The sequence below is a fragment of the Tursiops truncatus genome, chromosome 7, assembly GCF_011762595.2.
Source record: "Tursiops truncatus isolate mTurTru1 chromosome 7, mTurTru1.mat.Y, whole genome shotgun sequence".
NCBI classification, from domain to species: Eukaryota; Metazoa; Chordata; class Mammalia; order Artiodactyla; family Delphinidae; genus Tursiops; species Tursiops truncatus.
The window spans coordinates 86,555,474-86,582,658 of NC_047040.1; the positions used below are offsets into that span (position 1 = coordinate 86,555,474).

Genomic DNA, 27,185 nt, shown 5'->3' on the forward strand with positions numbered 1-27,185 from the left:
CACCTTCTTGGAATGCAAGGCCCTCCTGGTTGCCAAGGTTCAGACTGGCTTTTAGATCCCTACCACATCCAGATTTGGATAAACTACTATTTTACAGGGTGTAGGATCTGACCTTCTGCATAGCCATCCAAGGGTGTGCCCAGGATCCACATAATACAGGGAGAAAATACTCCGGGTGATAAATTTTAACCAAAAGGAAGCAAGAAATGGGAAGAAACAGGTCGATATATTCCTTCTCCTACCTCCATCCCTTCCTCCTACAGACTGCTTCATGCTTTCTCCAGTTTATTTGCAGCTTTTTTGCAAGTCAAGTGGTGCACCTGCCCAGTGGTTCTCTGTGTCTCTGAGGCTCACTGTAGAGTAGTAGCCAGCATGATAACACATCCTCTCTTCTATTTTGCATCATCTCCTGCCTCACTTCCTTTTTACTTCACTCTCTGTGTCCTGGGCTCATGCCTCCCAAATAAAGCATGGATGCTTAATTTGGGCTTTGTTTTCTAGGAAATCCGGACTGAGACAATTGATGTTACTCTCCTGTGTCAGGGAGGCATAGATCTCCACTGAAATGTGTGCAGGGCTCTCTCTTCAGGAGTCTAGAGTTGTCATTGGAAAGTATTGGGTTGGCCAAAAAGTTCATTCTGGTTTTTCCATAAGATGTTACAGGAAAACCTAAAAGAACTTTTTGGCCATCCCAATAGCTCACCAGCCAAAGGCTCCATTTTTTTCTATCCCCCTTTACACCAACCTGTGGCCACATTACCCATTCTCATCACTGGAATGTGAACAAGAACAATGTGAGACACCTCTGGGCTCACAGCTTTTAAAGAGCATGCAGATTTTCCTATGCTCTCTTAACGTTTCCTTCATCTGCCACTAGGGGATGACAGAACCAAAAGATGGGAGAAGCACAATGTAGCAGAAAGCTGACCAGGAATATCTGTTTTGGCTTATGGTATGAGTAAGAAATGAGGTTCTGAAGACATTTTGAATTGTATTTGGACAGCAGGTAGTGTTTCTTTACCTGAAAAATCTTGATATTATTGTTAAGAAAACTAAGACAAGGATTTTGACGTATACTGTCATTAAGTGAGTTTGTGCATTTGAATCCAATTCTGATTCCAAAGTCTGTTCTCTTAACCACTATACTCAACTGCTTCATGTAATAATAATACCAATAATACCAATAATAAATATAACTAATATTTATTATCTTTGCTGTGTGTCAGGCTTGCTACATCAATTTTCTCACACAATCTCACAATAGCTCTATGAGGTAGGTACTCTTATTAACCCCATACTGCAGCTGAGACATCAAAGAATTGTAGCAACAAATAAAATGTGAACCTGGGATTCCTAACCCAGGTTGTGTGACTTAGAAGCCCCTATTTCTACCTAATATGGTATACTGCTTCCCAGAGCATTTCAATTTAGTAGTGACTTTTAAAGGAAGAATAAATACATATATTCAGTAAATTTAAAAATGCACCGTGGAGTAAAAGTCCGTTTTATCTTAGAGAAATGTAAGCTCTAAATCAGATGTATTACATTGACCAAAATGATAAACCACAGAGAGTCAAGCTTCATAATTAAAATACTTTTCTGAAAGAGCCTAAGGTGAGGTTTATTGGACAGTAAGCTATTACCCATTTATAAGGCATCCTATCAATTTCATAGATTTTTGTGGTTATTAAAAATTATGTACGATACAGAATTTATTGTGGTTAATGGCCAAATCTTGAGAAAATTATAACCAGAGAACATGGCTTCATTTATATTAATATCGATCACTTGATTTCATTTTTTTCCTTACAAAGTTTGTGTTAATAAAACACTAGAATTCATTTTTCCTTTATTTCTTTGATCTCCACCTGTCATCCTCCAGGTTTTGGACTGTTTTTTCTTTTAATTTTTAAATGTATGTTGAGACCGTATGATAGTGCAATCTATGGCTGTACTAATAACCTGCCCTAATGCTAACCATGCTGACTTCACCAGAGCACTATTATTGTGAGAATTTAAAATGCCTTCGTTAGGCTAAGGTTGGTAGATCTATTGTTTGCACCTCCATTTTTATGATCTTTTTGAGCACCTCCATTTTTATGATCTTTTTGAACACTCACTTTACAAAGATAAAATCATTCCACATTCATTTTATACAGATTACTCAATAATTCATGAATAGCTTGCTGATTGAAACTATTTTCATCTTTTTTTGCTAAATCGCATCATTTAACTCCCATAAATAAGTCCATTTTTTTCTTAAAGTCATGCTACAGTGAATGAACATTAAATATACTGCATTATTTAATTAATGTTTGTGCTCATTATTTGCACTGGAAGTAAAGAATATTAAGAAAAAGTAAACAAATTATTTTAATGAAGTCTTTTATATTACTCTTTTTGCTTTCAAGGTTATGGCTGAATGAGTGGTCTAAAAAAGTTAATAGTTTATTAAATGCCTTGGAAGAGTTTTCTGTCATTAGAAGTAAAATTTGCCAGTGTTTGCCTCTGATTAGAAGTATTAGTACAACGTAAAGTAAAAAACATAAAAGTAGCCCCCAAAATCCCAGTTACATACACAATCAACATGTAGCCTCCATATCAAACATTCTGGCTTTAGAACTATACAGTTTGAGGGGAGAAATAGTCCCTAAAATGTTTATAATACTTTTGAATTTATGTCAGAAGTGACACTAAGTTTTCTGAGTACCATGAGATAAATATAAAAGGAAGTAAGGTCCACTTGGTCTGATTTTTAGTGGCTGTGGAGACAAGAAATTTCCTAATCAGAAATAGACTTTGCATGATGCATTTATCTCAGTGGGGTACCACACTGAACATATATTCTGGAATCACATGAAAACACCTCCAGGTTGCTACTGGTGCTCACTAATGTGCTGATACACCCATGTTTTGGGCACTGCATATTTTTTAGTTCTTCCTAGAAGAATTACCCTGCCTGCTTTCTTTGCACTAGGACTTCTTTAGCAATGACCATGCTGCTAAAAGATCAGGTCATAGGAGAATATTAATATACATTCTGAGTAAGAAGATGCCCTGTGATTTACTAAATGCATGGGGCCATAATGATGACAGACTTAGCCGTTTTGCTATTATCTTTGTCAATAAGAGCACAGGCGTTATTACTCTCATCTATTTCCATATATTTTTAGAATAGGTTTTTCAGATAATTTAACAAGTCCTACCTTCATTTTTTTAACTGTAGGAAAAATATATCTTAACTCCCCAAACTGTCTCTGAAAACTCTGAATCTCTCTTAATTTGAGCATATGCAGTATAAACTATAAAGGGCTCCACAATGCCTACAGAAAGAAATCATCTCCTCCCACAATCCTGTTCAAGGTCTTTCATGAGCTGATTCCACACTGACTTTCTAACCAAGTTAGAGTGTTTGCTGTCCTACAACAATGTTCCTCAACTTTTTTTGAGGCAATCCCTCACTGGCAGTGCATCCAGACAACTTACAGAAGAAACACAAAATAGTCTGGACTGGGGCATATACACCCTAGGACTCAGGGAACCACCAAGAAACATTTTTAAGAGCAATGACTAGCACAGTATGTGGAGCAAGGCAAGCAATTGATAATATCTGGAAAATAAACAAATTAAGGAATTAATTTCCCACATGTTATCATTGCTTACTCCCTTCTTTCCATGTAAAGTGTATTCCCCCCCCCCCCCATTTCTGCAATGAAATCCTATTCAGCCTTCAAAAACTTCTTCAAATGTCACTTCCTCTAATGGATATATTTAGAATCCTTTCCAGCTGGGAGCCATATCTCTCTCCTCTTAGTTACCATGAAACTAACCCATGTCTCTGTTCATGCCATTTTGGAGTAACTATCAATGTCTACTTTTTCACTACAATTACCTGATTTATGGGCATGCTTTCTATTTGTTTCTAGACCCTCAAGTGAAAGATCTGAGTTTGTTTCATTTTTGTGTCTTTCCTAATACCTAGCACAGTGGCTTAATATCAAGGACCCTAAGTGATATCAGAATGAACTAATGGAGAAATACATAAGTTGACCATTACTTGCAACAACAATTTCCTTGGGAAAGAGCTACCTGCAGCTAAATCTATGGTTCCCCAGCATGTTTTCTTATATACCTTTATCATGTTAGTCATGTTCTATTATAATAAAACTACATACGATTCTGTTTCCCCTACCGGACTATAAGCAACTTGACAGCAGGGATCGTGTATTATTCATCTGGATATCTCTAAGGTTTAACAACACATTGTGTGACACCTGTTAATAGTTCATAAATCAATAAATGAATGGGTTCTCTAAATTACACAGCTTCTTCCCCATGAGGCAATCCATCAATTTTGTTTTTTTTAACCAGGAGTGCATATTTGCCACATCCCATAGCTATAGTCCAGGTCTACTCCATAACAAGCAGATGCTCTAAAATCACAAAGTATAGCCCATACACAGGAGAAAAGTTGCAAGTGAATTGCTGGAGCCAATTGAAATACTATGCTGGTACTGAAATAGGTAAGTGTACCTGAAAAATGCAAGGGGTATGATTCAAGGCCTCAGAGGATAATTCAAACTGACAACTTTTGTTTCTTTAGGACTTCTCTGCCACTAGATGAATCAAATAATACTGTAGCTGCTTTTGAGGCAAAAGTTTTTGCTCTTGGACTAAATGAGTTGAAGTTAGAAGAATCATCTCCTCTCTTGCCTTTTTCCTGTGATAGTACTGGTCTTTTTAAGACAAGCAACACCTGGGTCATACTGCTGTTCAGCATGTAGTTGTTAAAAGAAGAGCCACGGGAGATTATTCTAGCGTGAAGATGTCTGGAGAATACTGACACACCTTATTAAAGAGTTGCCCCTGGTAGCAAATCTCAGCCCATGGCATTCTTCTCAATCCTTTTCTTTTATCCTATTTTCCAGCCGAACTAAAAAATTCATTTCTCTTTTCAGCACACAGACCTTGCCCATTTTCAGTTTCATGCCATTGTTCATATTTTTTTACTCCACTGGAATTTTCCCTGCCCACAAATCTCCACATATTGAAATTATAACCATCCTTCAAGGCCTAATTCAAATCTTTCACAGATGTGAGCTGTCCCTCCTTTAAATGTTAAAAAAAAAACAAAACAAAAAAAACAAAACAAAAAAAACACTCTCCTATGTTTCTTATTTCATCTCATCCTATTTTTTGGCAGAGATGCTATAAAGCAAAGACTATATCTTGATTATATCTCTATGCCTTATATGTAGCCCTAACGAGCAAGCTGTTCATTGTAGGATTTCAATACATATTCTTATGAAGTCTTTTCCCACCAAGGCTTATATAAATAGCACTAACTTGATTAACCAAATGCATATTTAAATGAAAGTGAGGTAGATTGTAATGAGAAACTATGCTATTTGGATCAACTCTCCCACTGCAAACAATGAAAAACGCTGGATAAAATATTTCTTTTTAAAGTTAACCTTAAAAGAATTGAAAGGCTGAAAAGATAGTGGGAACATTCAGGGTAAATATTTTTTGGAGGTGAGAATCTGAACCCACAGAGAAAAGCAGAATATCAAATCAAAATAACTGCACCTTTCCTGAGGGCATTATAAAAGGATAAAGGAGAACCAATATTCAACTTGTTCCCTTTCTCCAATCCCAAGGGATTATAAAGAAGACCGCCTTTGTAGATGAACAATGTTAAGAGAAGAAGGAGTGAAAAATAATTCTGTCCCTGATAAAGTGTAGCACAGCTGTAGCCCTCCTTTTATGTACACATAACTCAAAAATTTTAAACTGTTAAATTGATCTAATCAATCACTGGAAGTGCCCCCAGACAATTTAGAAAAATACAAAACACTCTGGAGTAGGACACATTTATTCCAGGCCTCAGAGAACCTCCCATGATAGTTCAATAACAATGATTAGCACACAGTCAAAGATAAGCAGACACACAAGGAAACAAAGCAACATGAGTGAGAACCAGTAGAAACAGCCTGATGTAGACTTCAGATGCTAGAATCACAAGACACAGAATATAAAAAAACTATGCCTTCTAATTTTCACAAAATAAAAGAGAGTCTTTAACATTCAGGAAAAAAACCTACAACAAATGACATAGTAAATTTAAAAAAGAAACAAACTTCTAGAAATAAAAATTATAATAATTGAAATAAAAATAATGTTTATCACAAAGGGAGACTGAGTTAAATTAGAAGATAAATCAAGATAAGTTATTTGGAATGCAGTTCAGAAAGACAGAAAGAAAGAAGAATATAAAACATGTGGAGGGTAGAGTGAGAAAATTTAACATAGGTTTAACTAGGGGCTTAGAAGAAAATAAGAGAGAAAATGTAAAAGAAGCTACATCTGAGAAGATAATAGCTTGGAAATTTGTAAAATACATTAATGACAGTTATAATCAATTTCAAGAGGCCCAACAATCCAGGCAGGGAAAATAAAAAGATATTGACACCTGGATGCATCACAGTGAAACAGTGGAAACACAAAGGTAATGAGAAAATATTATGAGGGACCAAAGAACAGTGGTTAGATTAACAGGTAACTTCTTGATAACAATAATGGATGACAGAAAACAGTGGAATGATATCTTTGATGTGCCAAAAGAGTATTACTGCCAACTCAAAATTCTATATCCAGAGAGAATATATATTTCCAAAATGATGGAGAAATAGAGACATTTGAAACAAGCAGATGCTGAGACAGATTGTCACGACAAGACCCTTACTACAGGAATTTCTCAGAATATACTTCAAATAGAAGAAAAAATAATCCTAGAGGGAAGGTCTAAGATACAGGAATATATAAATAACAAGGAACATGGCAAATATTGGGCAAATAAAAATCAATATTGATTCTATAAAAGAGAATAAATAATGTCTAGTGCTGTTAAAAAAGAATTAAAATACAGACAGAAATAGCATATACATTGGGAAGGTGATAAGTGAATTAAAACTATTCTAAAGTAATATTTGAATAGCTTTAGTCTTCAATAAGTTATAATTCTAGGCAAGTCACTAACAGAACACCAAGTGTATCACTCCTAAAACAGTAAAGAAAAATATGAAATGATTAAAACAAAATGAAAGGAAGGAAAAAGCAGGACATATTGATATTTAGAGAAGGAAGCAAGAAACAAAAGAAACACATGCTGTGATTCCATTTTATAAATTCAAAAGCAGACAAAGTATACTATATTTTTAAGGGCTACAGATATAGGTGGGAAAATAATAAAGGGTGATAAAATAATGACTAAAATGCCATCTAAGTCTGTGGCAAGGGAAGAGGCTGTGATGACATACAGACAATAGGCAGGGGTGGGGCTTCTGGAGGGCTGGCAGGGTGTGCATCTTGCCCTGGGTGGTGGTTATGTAGAAGTTTGATTATAACTGTTAAAATATACATACATGTTTTATACATTTTACTAAAAATGGTTTCTGCATTATTTTCCAGTGACAATATTTTAAAATTTTAAAGTGAGTTACAAATCAGAATACAGAATAAGAACACTGTCCTTTCCTTTATAATCCAGAAAATCCGGAACTAAGGACACCAGTGGTTTTCCAATGCTCCTTTTCACAGGAGGGCCAGCCAGTCTGGACCAAACTTTCTCTGGTCTGAGGTGAAGTGAACAAAACAGAGACAATGTATGTAGACGTAGGAGGGAGATGGTTTCCTCTCTTGGTAAAGACTGTCTTTAATTTTGAGGTTTTATCCCACCTAGATTTAGGATTGGGGTATTATACAATGTCCTTTCTGTTAGAAAGTGACAGTAGTAGTAGGCAGTACTTTACTCTTTAATGTCATTAAAAAAGAAAAACAGAATAGGTCAGTCCTCCTTTTCCTTGAATAGGTCACTGAGGACCCAGAGCCTATGAATCTCTGATTTACACACACCAGCAAAGTGACTGTGTTTCTTTTCAGGGGGAGGCTGCTTTTGATAAAAATGTGACTTGGTTATGAACTGACAGAATTTCAGTGAGAAAGAAATATAGTCAAACATGGAATGTGGGATCAGGCACAACACCGTGTGACATTCTGTATTAAATGTGAAAGCAGTAAGGTTAAGAGACAATGAAGGAAGATGAGGGTCCCAGGAAAATATATATGGATAAGCAGGATATTACATCTAGAACCCCAAATGGAGAAATGGCTTCATTTTCAGAATTATTCAGTGCTCAGACACAATATTTTATGCTGCCTATGGATACATATTTCTTTTTTTGGAGACAGTACACGCTGGTATTCCTTGAATTAATATACCTTTTCTTCTACGCACGTGTGAATCAATTCAAGTGCAAAACTAAGATAGTATAATGATAAGTTATAATTATACTATACCCTATATTATGTACTATAGAATACAGTATATTTATATTTTAATGGAGTATATTAGAATATAATAATTATTTTATGGCTACTATGCATATTTTTATTTTATTAACTAATTTTATTCCTTACTAATTCTCTTGGCAAATATTACTATCTCCACTTTACAGATGAGGATTCTGAAGCTCAAAGCAGTTGAATAAGTTTGTCAGCTCCTAAGTGGCAAAACTAGAATAAAGCTCCCTATGGTTGAACTTCAAAGCCCTTCTCCTAGCTACTCTGCTGCTTTGTCTCACCACTGCATTAACATTCAAAGATCATTCCTGTACAGATTAAAATGCCATTTAGTCTTTTAAGCCACATTTTGCACTCACTTAGGCAGCTTCTACAGACCCCCTTGGAGAAAAGGACAGACTTTCCCAGAAGTACAATGAACAGTAATACCAGGACATGTGTAAGGGGGCACAAGAGAAATTCAGAAACTTGAGCATAAATCTCTTTCAAAATAAAACCACAGTATCTTTCATCAAGGCCTGGTAATCATCATATCATTTCTCTGAGACTGGAATTGGTAAATGTGGGCTATCCCACCAGGCCTTTAATATTTGGTTAGAAATGAATCCAAGAACTTGACTAGCAAGACAATCCATGCAGTACAAACAGGAATCTGCAATTCTTTCCCCTACTACCACAAAACACAGTTAGTTCCTGCCCAGAATTTGCTTTGAAGACAATGAGTGTCTGGGAGAAACCATAAGAGCACTGAAAATGGGACTAGAAGTAATAAATAGGGACTGCCAAAAAAAAAAAAAAAAAAAAAAAAAGGGGGTTAACAAATTTCCTCTAAAAGTAAAATCTATCGTCAATTTACAACAGTTCTGAAGCTTGAACTAGAGGCATGCAATTAGTGAGCTGACTTGCAAAGTTTGCCTACAGTAAGGGGGAGTTTCTTCCACCTGTACGAAATTAAGCACCTGATAACTATCTCCTGGTATGAGGAGACTAAAATAATAAAATAAAAATAAACCAAATGCTTTAACTTGGAATCTAATCTCTCCCATTATCCCAGCACATTCACATAAACTCTGCTCCAACGGAATTCTTCTCACCCAGCAGGATGAAGATCATCTTCTCAGCAGCCAAATTCAGCAAGGCAAGTGACTTTCCTCCCTTCCTGATTTCCCCTTTAGAATTCATTCAAAGGGAAGACAAAGGACCCGTGGGTGGATGGGAGTTGTTTTGTACCTAGCCTTTAGGGATACCTTATTTTTCTTAAAAAGATTATCTCAACATTACTGTAGCCAAAAAATAAAAACAAAACAAAACCCTAAAACAAATTTCTGAGGCAGTTTAAATTAAAAATACAAAGGACTGAGATATATTTTTAATTTATTCATAATTAGTTTACAGATTGGACTGCACCGAGACTCCAAAATCAGCAAGCTACTTGGGGATAAAGGCTATTGTAATTATCAGGAGCAAGCCAAATGCTACCTTTTGTTCTTACTAAAATCTTCTCCTTTAAAAAAAAAAAAAAATCTCCTAGCAAATGATTTTCTATTTCCTATTTAAAGAGGATTACATAGCAAACACGACTAGTGGCTGGAAAGCAAAGAATCTTCCATCGTTTTACTACCTGCCAAATACAAATTAGTTCATTGTGGTTAATTCCTGCCAGGAGACCCCTTTTCCCTGCTGCCCATCAGGCCGTTGGGGTATGGCAGGTTGGTTCCTGCCCAGAGTCCTTCCTACGCAGGAGGCTGTCAGATATGCTGCTTGCCCACTGTCTCCAACATCGTGTGGCAGCTCTGGTGTTCGGGCAGCAAGGTTTTGAGCTTGAATTGCCCCAGTAACTAGCTCAGAATTGCTCCGACTATCATTGTCAAATCTCTGTGGGCATATATGAGGCCCTCCTCCAGGTACAAATCAAGAAGCCCTACAAATTTCACTTTGTAATAACTATTGGATACAGAAATTGTATTAGTTCCATTAGATGGAGTCATAGAACTGTTCAGAAAGGTTAGCTGGATGCAGTGAATGTCACAGTTAGACTAAGATAAAAAATCACTGTTAACTTAGAGTGTTTCCTCATTGGTAACACCCTATATTAAGGTATCATTTATAAACAGTTTATTATTATTTATTAATGTGTGAAGCACTTTATAGCATGCTAGATAACAACTTAAATTCATGTATTAAAGATGCACATACATGGTTTAATACGATTTATGCCTTATAATATTCTTTAAAACAGCTTTCCATAGTCTCATCCGTTAAGTATTTATTACTAATGCATTTTATAACATACTTTATACTACATTATTTGAGAAAGTAGCTGCATTTAGTGATCATTTCATAAATAAGAATAAAGCATTTATAAATGGCACCTTAATTTAAAGTGTTACCTTCCCATTACTAGAGAGCTGCTTGCCATTCATCTCATTTTGTGATTATTCTCCAAATGCACCACTTAATAAAACAAACACTAAGTTCTATTTTCCCTTCATCTGATTAAAAGTTTATTGAGTCATTTTCCTCCATCTGCTTTCAGATGTTGATAGCTTGGAGGCTTTAGTGTGATTTCTGTTGAAACCAAACTTTTAATTCAACGATATTTCTGTAAACATGATAATAGTAGAAACAGAGAACTACCCACCATATTAGACAGAGCCTGCTGCTTGGATTCTTTGTAAAATTCAATTTTTCGACTAGAAAGAACAATCCAGGAAGTAGACCAGTTTTTCCTTAGGAGAGAAAAAAGCAAAAAAGCACTATCACTTGAAGAAATCATTCACAGGTATTGTATGAGCAACATTTGGAATAAGTAGAGACTAACTTTATTTTTAACCAGAATTCCTAATAATCTTTTCTTTATTAAAATCTACAGGTGGTATGGAATTTAGATTAAAAAAATAATAAAAATATTCTGTAATTTTTATATATCATGGCATTTATAGTAAAAGTTTCATCATTTGTAGATCTTCCCCAAATCTTTTTCAGCTATCAAAAATCCAACCTCGTGTATCCATGTCTTCCACTCCATAAAAAGTCTATGTTTCTGCAGCAAACCAAAAACAGCAAAGTAAAAATAGAAATCAGAACCTTGTCCTTCATCGTTATATCTCTTCATTGGTTTAGTATACATCAGAGTCTGCAAAACTAATCAGCTAATTTGCCTGCCTAGTTCACAATATTTTTCAATGTTGAAACTCAATGCAAATAAAGGGAGTCAAATGCTTTTTACTTTTTTGCCAATCAAATTGGCAAAAATTAGAAGGAATAATACCAAGGTTTACTGAGAGTATGGAGAAATGGATTCTCCCATACAGTTTTGGTGGGAGTGGAAACAACTTTTCAGGAGTGAATTTGGCAATATGTTTTTTAAAAAATATTTTTAAATGTGTATATCTTTTGATTGAACAAGCCCATTACTATGAAGTTAAATTTATCCTAAAGAAATCATCTCATAAGTTAAGGCTCTGTACATAAGAAGGAAATGCACCATTTCTTAATTCTGCATCTAAAATATCAAAAAATGAGATAGGTTATGTAAATTGCATATAATGGAGTCATACAACGGACTAATGAACCCTGTGCTTAGCAGAATCCTGATGTGGGAAGATTTTAATGCAGACCATAATATAATATGTAGTTCATAAGACCATGCTGTGCTATTTACCTATGATTGTCCTCACCCATCCCAGCCCCTTCTGATTATCAATTCCCATTCATCGAAGTTCAAATATTATGTCCTCAAATATGTCTTCCATGACTTCCTCACATAGAACTTAGGATAAATTAAAAAAATTTTTTTTGTAAATTTCACTTCTCTCTCTCCCCCATTAAATAAAAAGCTCCAAATCGACAGAAAACATTTCATCCTTACAGAGATACCCCCAGTGACAAGCAACAGTGCCTTGGACAGAGTAGGCAATAAATATGTATTTGTTGAGTCAATGATTAAACTTAGGCATGTGGGTAAAAAATAAAAAGCTGGATATAACAATAGTTAAATCAGAGAGTGAAACCATAGCTTTTGATTTTCCTTTTCATTGAACATGTATTACTTCAATACGCAGATGTGTATATATTTGTGTCATAAAGAAAGACAAATGTTTTAGATGGTAAAAGATTAAGGAGATTAGTATACATAAGTTTCTATTACATCATATTGCTGCAGTTTGCTTTGGTTTAACACTCAGTTCAGAATAGCTGAATTCGTTTTACAAAAGTGATTTTTTAAAAAAGTTTACAAAAAGACTACTCTGATCCATAGAAAACTACACAAAGATACATTTTAAATGACCATTTGAGATCTTTGTGTAATTTAGTTCCACTTGCCTCACAGTCTCTAGGGGCTTGATTTAAAGGACAGCTGTGATTCAGTAAAGTTAATATTTACAAGATTAGGCTGCTCTTACATGCCTGAAGCTTTCCTAATGATACATCACTGTGTTAAAAAGAAAAAAAACTGGATAAACAGAAACAAAACAAACACAATGTGTATTTTCCACCATGCAAATATGAACACTATGTTCTTGGACCCACTTGTCTTCAAATAGTCACTCTTTCAATCAAATGATGAAAAAGATGGAGGAAAAATGAAAACCACATAGACCTTTTTCTTCCCTTGCCTTAGTTCCCATTTCTCGTTTTAGGTAACAGTAGCAGCAAGATGAATTGCAACACCTGTAGCCTTCTTCTTATGCAGGTCATAATATTAGATGGCCCAAGATAGAGTAAACATTGGTGGGACTGCTGTTCTAGACTGGGCATCTTTTTTATCTCCACCCCTTACTTTGACCATATGTAACCAAGGAGAATGGGACACCCCCAGGCATGAGGGAACCTATATTTAACCTGCCTGTTGTATTTCCCACTATATTTTTCATCTCCTGGCAAGAGATACTCTATACCTTATTTGCTTCCTGTCTATAGCAAGCCCTGAGTAAATGGTTCTGATTTGATCTTTTTCAGATGTTGATCGTTTATAGAATGTGTTGGCATTACTCTTCCCTTTCTTAAACTTGGAACTGGAACTGGTTAGAACTGAAGTTGCATGAAATTCGATTACCTCATGGTTCACAGTTAGAACTTTGAACTGCTGTGAAATATTCCCTCTTAGGTGAATCTGATGAACAAGCTGAATAGGGTAAGAACTGCAGGTATTGGAACCTTAGTAATATGAATTGTTCTGGCACTTTACATACAGTAAATTTCTTTTTGATCTTATAAACTACAAACAATGTCTTTATGAATACAAGTGAAGATTTTTCCAATTTAAGATAATTTCATTTCAAAAAGAAAAATAGAATGCTGTTTTTCAATGTTTTAGAGGCTCCATTTTTAATTCAGTTTTTCATGATCTCTTTTAAAATAATAATTAGCATAAATTATTTTGAGTACCTAGTATAAGTTTGCTTGTCTACTGGAGATTTAGCTTCGCAAAAAAGATGAAGGTACTAATCTGTCCATTTACTAATATGGAAAACAAAGTTCAGAGTGTTTAGGTAACTTACTTAAGGCCATACACTTAGAGTCAAACTCAGTTTCTCCGATTCTGAAGCCTAAAATCTGTTCACTAATTTATGTTGTGGGTTTCTTTTTAAAGATTAAAGAGTATAGGCATACATCATTTTATTGTGCTTCACAGATATTGTGTTTTTTTACAAACTGAACCTTGCCTTCAAGTCTACTGGCGCAATTTTTCCAACAGTGTTTGTTCACTTCATGTCTCGGTGTCACATATTGGTAATTCTCGCAGTATTTAAAACTTTTACATTATTATTATATTTGTTATGGTGATCTGTGATCAGTGATCTTGATGTCACTATTGTAATTGTTTTGGGGCACCGTGAACCATGCCCATATAAGACAGCTAACTTAATCCATAAGTGTTATGTGTGTTCTGACTGCTCCACCGACTGGCCTTTCCCCATCTCTCTTCCTCTCCTCAGGCCTCCCTATTCCCTGAGACAGAGCAATATTGAAATTAGGCCAATTAGTAGCTCTACAATGGCCTCTAGGTGTTCAAGTGAAAGGAAGAGTTGCATCTCTCTCACTTTAAATTGAAAGCTAGTCATGATTAAGTTTAGCGAGGAAGGCAGGTCAAAAACCAAAACAGGCTGACAGCTAAGCCTCTTGTGCCAAGCAGTTAGCCAAGTGAATGCAAAGGAAAAGTTCTCGAAGGAAATTAAAAGTGCTACTCCAGTGAACACATGAATGATAGAAAAGCAAAACAGTCTTAATGCTGATATGGAGAAAGTTTTAGTGGTTTGGATAGAAATCAAACCAGACGCAACATTCCCTTAAGCCAAAGCCTAATCCAGAGCAAGATTTTAACGCTCTTCAATTCTGTGAAGGCTGAGAGAGATGAGGAAGATGCAGAGGAAAAGTCTGAAGCAAGCAGAGGTTGGTTCATGAGGTTTAAGGAAAGAAGCTGTCTCAGTAACATCAAAGTACAAGGTGAAGCAGCAAATGCTGATGTAGAAGCTGCAGCAAGTTGTCCAGAAGCTCTAGCTAAGATAATTAATGAAGGTGACTACAACTAAACAAGAGATTTTCCATGTAGACAAAATAGTCTTCTATTGGAAGAAGATGCCATCTAGGACTTTCATAGCTAGAGAAGAGAAGTCAATGCCCAACTTCAAAAGCCTCAAAGCACAGACAGACTGTCTTGTTAGGGGTTAATGCAGTTGGTGACTTTAAGTTGAAGCCAAAGCTCCTTTACCATTCTGAAAGTCCTAGGATCCTTAAGAATTACGCTAAATCTACTCTGCCTGTGCTCTATAAATGGGATGACAAAGCCTGGGTGAAAGCACATCTCTTGGCAACATGGTTTATTGAATACTTTAAGTCCACTTTTGAGACTTGCTGCTCAGAAAAAAAGATTCCTTTCAAAATATTAGTGTTCATTGACAAATTACCTGGTTACTCAAGAGCTCTGATGAAGATATACAATGAAATTAATGTTGTTTTTATGCCTACTAACATAACATCCATTCTGCAGCCCATGGATCAAGGAGTTCTATCATGTAAGAAATACATTATAGCTGCTATACGTCATGATTCGTCTGATGGGTATGGGAAAAGTAAATTGAAAACCTTTTGGAAAGTATTCAATATTTTTGATGCCATTAAGAACATTCCTGATTCATGGGAAGAGGTCAAAACATCAACATTAACGGGAGTCTGAATTAGTTGATTCCAACCCTCATGATTGACTTTGAGGGGTTCAATGCATCAGTGGAGGAAGTGACTGCAGAAGTGATGGAGATAGCAAGAGGGCTAGAATTAGAAGTGGAGCCTGAGGATGTGACTAAATTGCCACAATCTCATGATAAAACTTTAAAGAATGAAGAATTGCTTCTTATGGATGAGCAAAGAAAGTGGTTTCTTCTGATGGAATCTATTTCTGGTGAAGTTGCTGTGAAGACTGTTGAAATGATACCAAAGGATTTTGAATATTACATAAATTTAGTTGATAGAGCAGGGGCAGGGTTTGAGAGGACTGACTCCAATTTGAAAGAAGTTCTACTGTGAGTAAATTGCTTTCAAACAGCACTGCACGCTACAGAGAAATCGTTTGTGAAAGAAAGAGTCAATTGATGAGGTAAACTTTATTATTTTCTTATTTTCAAAAACTGCCCAGCCACCCCAACCTGTAGTATTCACCACCCTGAGGAGTCGGCAGTCATCAACATCAAGGCAAGACGCTTCACCAGCAAAAAGATTATGACTCACTGAAGGCTCAGATGATGGTTAGCATGTTTTAGCAATACAGTATTTTTGAATTAAGGTATGTACATTGTTTTTTAGACATAATGTTATCGCACATTTCATAGACTACGGTAGAGTGTAAACATAAATTTATATGCAAGGGGAAACCAAAAAAAATCATGTGACTCTCTTTGTTGCCTTAATTTCTTTATTGAGGTGTTCTGGAACCAAACGAGCAATATACTGTTTTCTTGGTTAAGGAGATTGTCAATGTCAGATTTCACCATAGTTTGGGTCCTAAGTCTCAAATTATAAAAGCTAGAGTGCAGAGCCTGTGACAAGGTATAAGCCATCTGGACTGTCAAATTAACTGTTTTACCTAATGTTAATTAGAAGGATTGGTCAAAGGCCCACCACTCTCAAGCTCTATTTTTCTCTTGGGAATTGAGCTGATTTAAAGGAGTCACATGATGAGTCTTTCAATTCCTCATAAGAAGCCGGAAGCAGGGATGTGCTTCTAACCATGACACCACCTCTTTCTCTTTCCTGCTAGGGGATTATTCTGGTTTGTGATGAGTAGACTCACCTGCACTCAGTAGGGAGTCTAAAACCAGAAAGTGTTTCAAAAGCCTCTAGTCTAGGAGTGGCTAAGAATTCACCTAATGGGAATATCTTTTAACCTATGACTTAGGTCAGAACCTTCCTCTCTGAATGAAGTAGTCTAGAGACTTGGCTATTTTCTTCACAGTATCTTTCAAGTCCATTCCCCATTTGATGTGTTTGGCCCATTGTGCTGCTTGTAATTCTCAGGATATCAGCAGAAAAGCTTTCTCACCAGTTACTCTAACACAGCAAGCCTTTTGATGGCACTGTCAGCTCTGGAGGGAGTATGAATAGGATCAACTGGCAAGGTTTTGCCTTGACTTGTACCTTTAATGCTTTCTGTATGCAACCAAATCCTTATAGGTGACAGTTTTTCGGTGTATTGAGATTCAACTCAGAGAGCGAGTAACTCCTTCAAGTTTAGAGGGCTTAGGCAGGACTTTAAAAATAGCCCTTTTGAGGATGAAGCGATTTTCAGAATGGAAAGGAAGTCCCTCTACTTTCCTAGTACCCCCAAAGAGGGGAACACCATGACCTCCTGGAGCTTTTCCGCTCCTCGGCACAATATCTGACATTTAGTGAGTGCTTATCAAAGGTTTTTGAGTAAAAGAATATATGGGTTCTCAAATTTCAGGAGGGTCACACATCTAGATTACTCCTGCCCTGTTTGTTGTTATTTACTAACAAGGACTACAAAAGCACCTACTTCTTGCATTTCCCTTATTTATTCCTTAGTTCCCAAGTGTTTTGATAAGTCTTTCATAGCACTGTTTTAAAAGTATCTAACATTCCTGGTTTAGTATATCTTTTTCTAATTTATAATTCTAGTGGCAATACCTGAGCTTTCTCTAGAGGGCTTCCTGACTTCTCAGATGTGTTTCAATAAGATAAGCTATTATGCATGTATTGGTTCTCACTCTGTGCTAGGTATGGCACCTGGCATTTTGTGTCAAGTAATTTAATCCCCAAAACAGTCACAAGTATCTACTGAGCATCTACCACAGGACAGATACAATTCCAAGGACTGAATATATAAAGGCAAATAGCAGAGACCTCAAGGCATTTATGTCTAACTCAGAGAAGACAGGCAGTAAACACAGAAACAAATCCTCCACATTCAGATAAAAAAATTGAGGCTTAGTGAGGTTGCATCCTACCCAAGGGCATCAAAGTCATAAATATGGGATTCAGACCAAGTCTTCTGGACTTAGAAGGCCATGCTCATTCTGCCGTATCAGTTGTCTCTAGAGCAGGTGGCATGCAATTCTCCCTTAGTCATATTGGGCACGTCTATGCAGAGCCTCATGATAGACTCTGAGAGAGGAAGACACCCAAGTGCTGTCAAAGAGTTACTTGAACATCTTTCTCCTTGGAACAAGGGCACTTCTTAGCCTGACCTGGGCTGTTCTGCAATGCTGACCTGGAAGCCCTTTCATCTCTACCTTCCCAAGATGGCCAGCAAGTAACTTCATCCATTGATGGGAGCCAATTAATGCATCAACACTTCATCATCTTAACTTTGGGGGAGTTCTTTTTTATTTTTCCACACAGAGAGATAAACACCAAGCTGTTGGACAGACTTGAGGGCTAAACAAGATACATAGGTCAGGAAATGTCCAACTTCAGTAAGTCAGAGGTCCCAGGAATAGGTGAGAGAGTCTCCGCATGAATTTACAAGTAACAATTAGGTAAGGGATTGATATTGACACTAGTGATTCAGTACAGGAAATATATCCTGGGACAATAAATGCAGGCTATTTATTTTAATTTTTTTTGTCACAAGACATCACATCTAAGGGGGAAAAAGATCCTTAATGTAATTAGGAAGGAGGAAGAACTAAATTCTAATAAGGACAATTAGTTACAATTAATGAAATTGGTGGGACAACTTCTCCAAGTGAGACACTTCAGAGAGCTTCCCTAAAACAAATCCTGAGTTGTAAAGGTAGAAAGTAAAAACAAAGCAAAACAAAACAACCCCCAAACCAAAGAAAACTCAACACAGGCATCAGCTTGACCAAAAACTCTGCATTCTACAAAACGGACACCGGATGGCAGCACATAATAACAGCAGCTTGGTAACAGCTTATCTGAAGAACGCTTGATGGAAAATGGCCCTTAAGATATTCGTTATCGTAATAAGAATCTGTTAGCTTGAACTCAGGTTTAACGTATTCATCTGCTCTAACATCAAAGCCTTATAACTTACATTCACCTCTCCTATGCCTCCTTTGGTAATGACACGGTGACAAACGAAAAAGTCAGAGGAAAATATATGTGAGGTTACTTTGTAAATTTCAGACTCACTCTGGGCCACCTGCCTCTGTTATCTGACTGGATTTGACTTGATTCTGTACCTCTGGTGGGGGTGAATGTGATTTACTCTAGTGTCCTTGACTGATTTACTGAAAAATCACTTGGACACTGTTTAAGTGTTCTGACTAGTTCTCAAACTGGTAGGTGAAGAACTTATTGCTTCTCTCTTAAGCTTCTTGTAATTTGCCTCTGCTTTAAAAAAAGGGTCAAAGAGACACTGATGTATAAATATATACATCTCTGCCACTATTGCAAGAAATGTAAAAGCTTTATATATTCGAAGGGTTACTAGAAGTTGGAAATTATAACAGAGCATGTGTTGGAAATCATGAAACTCAAGCAACCTTTTACAAATTAACTTCAGTATTCCATACTCTCCAAACCTTCCCTCCAGTCCTCATTATGGAACATTAAAAAGAGAGAAAGACAGATGAAGCCTGGAAGAAGTTATTGGGATCTTGAGCAGAAAATGCTAAAAAAAAAAAAAAGTTTACATTAGGAGGGTACTTTGGTATCATGTTCTACAGAGTCTATTCTGAGAAACAATTGTTTAAAAAGAAGAAAAAACAAATAAAAACTAAGGTCTAACAGCCATGGGCTCTAGGATGAAAATACACACTAGTAGACATAACGCTGCACTACCTTTACTCGATTTCTTCCCAAATACCTCTCTGTCCATATTTTCACCCTCAAGTACTTCTTCCCAGGTCCCTCTGAAAAGCAGAGCAGAGTGAAAAGCCATGATAAGATGTACAGAGCCACAAATGAGATGACGAAGGGGCAGGCTTGAAAGGTATAGAGGGAGAGATAAGGGTACGGAAATAGCTTACATGCTGTCGGGGGCTTTCATAAATTAAAGTTGTTTTCAATTAAAGAATTGAAAACAGCTCTTTGCTAAGGTCTCCGAGAGCTTCAGAGAAACCTGGGCTACTTAGCTTTTGGGGATAGATGTACCAAAATGCAGGAATTTCTAAACTTTATCAGAAAAAGCATACTTTCAATGTTCACAAAGAAAAACTAAAGTTGAATGCTGAATGTCTTCGGCTTTCAACCCCGTCTGTCTGTTTGGGGAGATTTCTAGAACTTCATTTCAAAATAAAGTTAAATTTATGTCCCTTTACAAATGTAAGATACAGCCAAGGAGTTCTCCTTCCTTCCACCCACTCTTGTTGTATTCAGAGATAGGTCAAACTTGTCTTAGAAAGAAAAAATATATGAAAGAGGAAAGGAAGCTAAAGAAAAAGGAACAGGAGGAGGGAAAGAAAGAAAAATAAGAACACAAGATATAATGTGGATGACCTGTCATGTATTTATGAGTAGAAAACTTTGAGATTAATAAAATAGTATTAAGTGACAATTGAAGCCCTTTGTACTGTTTTTTTTTTTTTTTTTTTTTTTTTGCTGTACGCAGGCCTCTCACTGTTGTGGCCTCTCCCGTCGCGGAGCACAGGCTCCAGACGAGCAGCCTCAGCGGCCATGGCTCACAGGCCCAGCCGCTCCGCGGCATGTGGGATCTTCCCGGACCGGGGCACGAACCTGTGTCCCCTGCATCGGCAGGCAGACTCTCTCAACCATTGCGCCACCAGGGAAGCCCCTTTGTACTGTTGATGGTATGAAATAAACGAACAATTTTTGCTTCCTGGCCTCAAACATCTTCTAGCAAGAGGGAAAAATCCAACCTACTTTAAACAGAGGACAGGGCTAAAAATCTGATACCAACTATACATGCAATAAGATTGAGAGAAGGAGAGGTTGATACAAGTGACCAAGTTTCTCCATTTGTAAGATTGAAAGCGGTAATATAGCCTATTTTAGAGTATTATTTCAGAATTACTAGTAAAGCAATTATCCAAGTACTTGACAGAATAAGCATCTGTTACTATTGCAGTAACTGATTATAATTTATAAAAAGATATAAAGTCCCCTGATAAATGGGGAAAAGGCTATGGAAAGAAATTTTACATAAGAAATACAAATTATAGCAACTATGGTATACTATTTAATAGTTACTCAATTTCCAATGGTATAAAAACTACACAGTTTTTCAAAGTTATGATTAAACTGACCATTTTGTTACTAGTTACAAAAAACATACAGACTCCTTGGGCAAGCAGTATGTCAATACATAACAGTCATTTAAAAATGGTCTTGTGATTTAATTAAGTCATCTAGGCTTAGAAATTCTCTTAAGAAGATATAAAAGAAAAATTGACAAGCAATAGTAGGTTTACTGCATTTATAACTATTTTAGTATAAAACTGGAATCAACTTAAAAATCTAATAAAAGAGGAATGTAGAAATGGCTTGGTGTATTACAGTCCCATCAACATTGTGGTGTATTATATGTTATTAAACATGCTGACTATATATACTACAATTTTCAATCTGTAATGTGTTTATAATAAAAACTAAAGCAATCCTTAAAACAACTAAAAATAGAGCTACCATATGATCCTGAAATCTCACCCCTGGGCATATACCCAGAGAAAACCATAATTTGAAAAGATACCTGCACCCCAATGTTCACTGCAGCACTATTTACAAAAGCCAAGACAAGAAAGCAACGTAAATGTCCATCAACAGATGAATGTATAAAGAACATGTGGTGTATATATATACATATATATGTATATCTATACACACACACACCCCTACATATACATATACATATATACATACATACATAAATACATACACACACACACACACAGTGGAATATTACTCAGCCATAAAAATGAATGAAATAATGCCATTTGCTGCTGTTGCAAATGGGTGGACTGAGAGATTGTCATACCAAGTGAAGTAAGCCAGACAGAGAAAGACAAATATCATGTGATATCGCTTATATGTGGAATCTAAAAAAAGAAAAGAAAACAAAAAGACACAAATGAACTTATTTCCAAAACAGAAAGAGACTCACAGATACAGAAAACAAACTTATGGTTACCAAAGGGGAAAGGGGGATGGATGGGAGGGATGAATTATGAGACTGGGATTTTATACACTACTGTGTATAAAATAGATAACCAACAAGAACCTACTGTATAGCACAGGAAACTATACTCAATATTATGTAATAACCTATAAGGGAAAAGAATCTGAACAAGAATATATATATATATATATATATATATATATATATATATGTATATATATAGAACTGAATCGTTGTGCTGTAAACCTGAAACTTGCATGATATCATAAATCAACCATACTTCAATTAAAATTTTTTAAAAAATTCAAAAAAGAAAGCAAATCCCACAAACAATAAAGAATGAAATTATGGAACAATATGGATCAAATTTAAAAATATCTGGTCACTAAGGACTTTCATCAGCAAGGTAAATAGATAGTGGGAGACTTGGAGGAGATATCTGCCAAGCCTAAAGTTGACAATGTATTACTACCTGGTGCACATCAGGAGTTCTCTCAAAAAAAAAAAAAGGAGAAACTCAGTAGAAGGTAGTCAGAGTTTATGCACAGGCGATTCTTGGAATGCAGAGCCTGACTGACTCTAAATAGGTGACATGATGCTTAACTGAAACACAAGTCAGAAGAATAAAAATAAATGCAACAATAAAGTAATGTCCTATAGCCATCAACTTGCAAAACTGAAAGTTTGATAATGCTGCATGCTGATGAGATCATGGAGCGAGGCGATCCCTTCTGCATTGTGGAGAGAGTGTGAACCGATGCATTCATTCTGGAGAAAGTTTGGCATGTAGCACCCAAATCATTTATAACCGTGTGTACCTTACCACCAAGCAATCCTTTACTCCTGGGGGTATGCCGCAGAGAGAATTCCTCACAGGTCTGTAAGGAGACATATCGGTGTGGTTTGTTGCAATGTTGTTTGGGATGGAAGGAGTTAGGGACAATTTAGGTATCCACTCCTGGAAGACTGAGTAAGTAAAATTTGATGTGTGTTCACAATGGCAAAATGGGCAGCAGTTGGAAGAAATTAACTTGTTTTAAATATACAGATATAGATAAGATATCCTAACATTGACTAACATTGAATGAAAGCAGTACGGACCAGAATGAGGCTTATAACCAAAGGCTTATGCAATTTAGAACACATTCACTTACACACTGTTTTCTAGAATGCCATACATATAGCCAAATAAATGTATGGAGAGAGGATTTGATGAACATACATTCTACAGAGGATTGAAGTGAGGAATGGAGATGAAGAATAAAATAAAACCAACTAGGGGTCTTGCCCAGAATGATGATAATACAAGGCCACACACTGAAGAGGAAAATCAACTCAATTTGTACACCTGAGGTTAAAAGCAAAGACAAAAACAAAAAACTAAAATTTATATAACTTTAAATTAAAAAGCTGAAAGAATGCATAATTGCATGTAAGCTGATTGAAATAACAATAAAACATAGTATAAAATAATGTTTATATGAATTTAAACTAGAACACAGAAATGGTTTGTAAGCTGATTAAAGTAACAACAAATACAAAATGGTATACACACTGGTTGAAATTACCTAAAAATGTATTCATGTGAGTATGTTAGGGAAAAGGCCTGGTTGTGCTCCTCTACTTTTTCTTGACACCACTTTCTAGGAAAACATTTTACTGGGATGGTTTATGGATAGCTTATGGGCAAGGACATTGTAAAAGATCACTGTGGTGGCACATCATCTTGTTTCCTTGGAGTTCCTTTTAGCATCTCCTCCTCTTGCTTGCATGAGTCTGGAGGCTAAGACTGACCAAAGCTATCACTCCTCTTTCCTGCTAAGCCCCAGTGAAAGGTGAAGTGATAACTTAGACAAGTCCTCTTCTGTCCCTCTATGGATTTTTTGTCCACATCGCTGGTAAGGTAAGAAAGGGTTTTGACTTATCTTGGGAAGATTTATCATTGCACCTTTCACGAGCTGATATAACTGGGAGAAAAGTCTAGGGGAAAGTTGGCACTAGATTGGGTTAATCAAAGAATCCCTCCTGGGTCCTTTCAGAACCCAACATATTAAGTCAGGTTTTCCACTGGGGCCAGGACTAGATGAGTCTTTGAAAGCAGCATTGCATTTGATCTTGTCTCCTGTGCATCTCCCTCCTGGACCCTTCAAAGGAGGGTGGCTGCAGGGTTACTGCAGAGGAACAGTCTAGGAGAGGGTTCAAGGCCCTGTTTGCTATCTGAGAATAAAACATAATACGGGCAGAAAATAGAGTTTGTTCTTTAAAATTGAAATAGTTATTTTAAGTAGTGGAATTATGGATGATAGTTTTCCCCAATTTTACTTCTTTTAAATAAATATATACTTACTCCACTATAGCAAACAAACAATAGCATACTTCATTCTCTAGTGTTGGCCAGAGTTCCATTCTAGTAATGAATTGTATTATACAATTAATAAGTGTCCCATTGTATAGCTAATTAGTGAATTTATCCTGTATGATTTTAACTATTAATAATATAGTCATGAATAAATGCCTTTTCTCCCACTGTAAGCACTTTCTACATACCTTTGCAGCTTGCATATAACCTAGCACAAAGCTAAGTATATTATAAGACCTACATGAGAAATAGGGAAAATTCTAAAATGGAGATGATTATTTCTAAATATCCCATACATAAAAAACATGTAGTGTGTTTGTCTACCCTCCTATCAACCTTATTTTTTCCTCCAAGTTTTTTCTTGTTGTTGCCTAGGGAATCCTTATTACATTTTCTAATTTCTCTCACCTACTCTGTGTTGACCTCATCTCCAAGTGCAGCAACTTCCAACTTTTTATCTGACAGATTATTTTCCTTTTATTTTTTCTCAAATGATTTTTATTTGAGCAACAAATGTATTTCAAATCCTCCATCCTTCAAAAAATTATGATCCCAATGTACTGTAGGGAGATTTTTATATACTGCAAAATGAGTCCTTTCATCCCCTAATCTATTAATCCCAGAAATCAAGACCCATTATCTTATTTCTTCACATATTTTTTAAGATTTCAAGTCTTAGAAGGTCATGAAGCACTTCATTTATATATTCTGTGCAACAAAATAAAATGTAGTGCTTTGTTGGAAAACTATAATTATATTAAAAATACTGTTGATCTTAGTGATAGCAGAAAGGAATATTCTAGTCATGTACTATAGGGCCTACCTTTCTAAACAATAGCAGTGACACAACTGAGGAGATGGGGAACTGGCATAGTTATATAAAAGTGAATTAAAAAAACTTCTATTACCTTAGTTTCTTTCCTCCATCTGCAATTTTAGCTTTTTGAAGATAACCTTCTTTTTCAACCATCTGCAAGAAGAATACATATATTAAAACTGTGACAAACTCCTATGCATTATTAGTTTGAATGAACCTGTGCTTTCCAACAGTCATTGCAGTGATGGAAGTTTCCAGTCATAGAACTTCATCAACAATGCATATATAGATTATGGGAAGTGCCTTCAAGATCAGTCATTACAAGCTGTTAAATATCCAAAAGAAAGATAACAAAGAGTAATGTGAATGATTTGTTAGATAGTGATACACCTTTACTTACTTTTCCTTCTGGGCATTGAAGTCACTTGCTTACAAAATTGATTAAAAATGGTAAAACAAAAACAAATTTAATGCCTTCCTTAATTTTACCAATCATCCTTGGAAAAGTTCTTCCTTTTCACTCCTCATTTCCACTTCCTCATGTACCTGCTGATGCCAGTGAGTGAGAAAAAGTCAACAGCAGCAGGTAACTGGGCCGGTTAAACTGGAAGGGCATTTAAAACACTGACATTCCATGCATTTCGTTCAGTTAGTTGCCAAGAGATGCTGTAGCAGCATTATCTCATTATCTTCCTCCATGATGTGGGTTTGCTTCCTTTCCTATTTGTATTTATTGGCTTTCATTGCTAATACAGCTGCACATTCCTTAAAGGAGATTCAACCATTCCTTATCATTCCACAGAGGTTTTTGTGGAGTTCTAGGGTAAATAAATACACAATGCAAATTGTGATGTGGTGACTCCCAGCAAAGTCTATAATAGATGTTTTAATTTCTTAGTGCCCTATTTCTACCTTCCCCTGTCAGTCCTGCACCCCTCCCATCCCTAGATCTTACCTGTGTTCCATCTTTTCGATCTTGGTAAATTGCCAACAACCTTCACCCGCACCCCCATGCTATATGCTGAAAGCTATAAGGAGTCACCTACCTAATATCAAAGGACCACACTCCCTCAGTGCCACCCTACATGCCTTCCTCCTGACTGTAATATTTCACTTCCACCATATCTTCATCTCATCAATTCCCAGATATATTAAATCTACTTTAAAATGTAATATTTCTCTCTATTGTTAGAGAGTTCTTCCATGTTTCCTCTGCAATCTCTTTTTAGATGCCCTGTCCTGAATCTTCATTTTCATTCTGCCATTACCACTATCACAGGGCTTATTTGGTTGTACCTGCACCTGTGCTGTGACTCTTCCTTTCACACTTGTGTTCCCAGCACAGAGAGTACTTGCTGGCACCAATGATCACAATAATAAATATTCTTTGAACAAATGAGTGGATGAATGAATGGCTATTTAAATGTTTATTTAAATTTTTATAGGAAACTGGACAAGCAAAAATAATCTGTCTGCATTATGACAGGTTAAAGGAAGAGATATTTGGGTGTGAGTTGTTCCAAACCACTAAAATTTCATCAGTTAAAGAATTGGCTACTTACAAGACTCACTCTGATATAGGTGAGATCTTTTCTGATTTGTTTATTATTATATTCCTAATACACAGCACAATACTTAGCTTTCAAAATACACTGGATGGAGGAATCAGGAGGATGGCGGAAGAGTAAAACGCGGAGATCACCTTCCTCCACACAGATACACCAGAAATACATCTACACGTGGAACAGCTCCTACAGAACACCTACTGAACGCTGGCAGAAGACCTCAGACCTCCCAAAAGGCAAGAAACTCCCCACATGCCTGGGTAGGGCAAAAGAAAAAAGAATAAACAGAGACAAAAGAATAGGGACGGGACCTGCACCAGTGGGAGGGAGCTGTAAAGGAGGAAAAGTTTCCACACACTAGGAAGCCCCTTCGCGGGCGGAGACTGCGGGTGGCGGAGGGGGGAAGCTTCGGGGTCGCGGAGGAGAGCGCAGCCACAGGGGTGCAGAGGGCAAAGCGGAGAGATTCCTGCACAAAGGATCGGTGCCGACCGGCAGTCACCAGCCCGAGAGGCTTATCTGCTCACC

At 36.5% G+C, this 27,185-nt stretch overlaps 1 protein-coding gene across 3 annotated transcripts in view; it reads right to left on the reverse strand.

Moving 5' to 3' along the window:
- The window catches only part of ARHGAP15 (Rho GTPase activating protein 15), a 621,340-nt gene that overhangs the window by 499,758 nt on the left and 94,397 nt on the right, over positions 1–27,185 (reverse strand). For all 3 annotated transcript variants that reach the window (XM_019925524.3, XM_019925523.2, XM_073807741.1), the window contains exons 4-5: positions 25,187–25,248; positions 11,003–11,090 (exon numbers count right to left, since the gene is read on the reverse strand). In XM_019925524.3, coding sequence (XP_019781083.2) covers positions 11,003–11,090; positions 25,187–25,248 — 150 coding nt within the window. The remainder of the gene's footprint in view (positions 1–11,002; positions 11,091–25,186; positions 25,249–27,185) is intronic.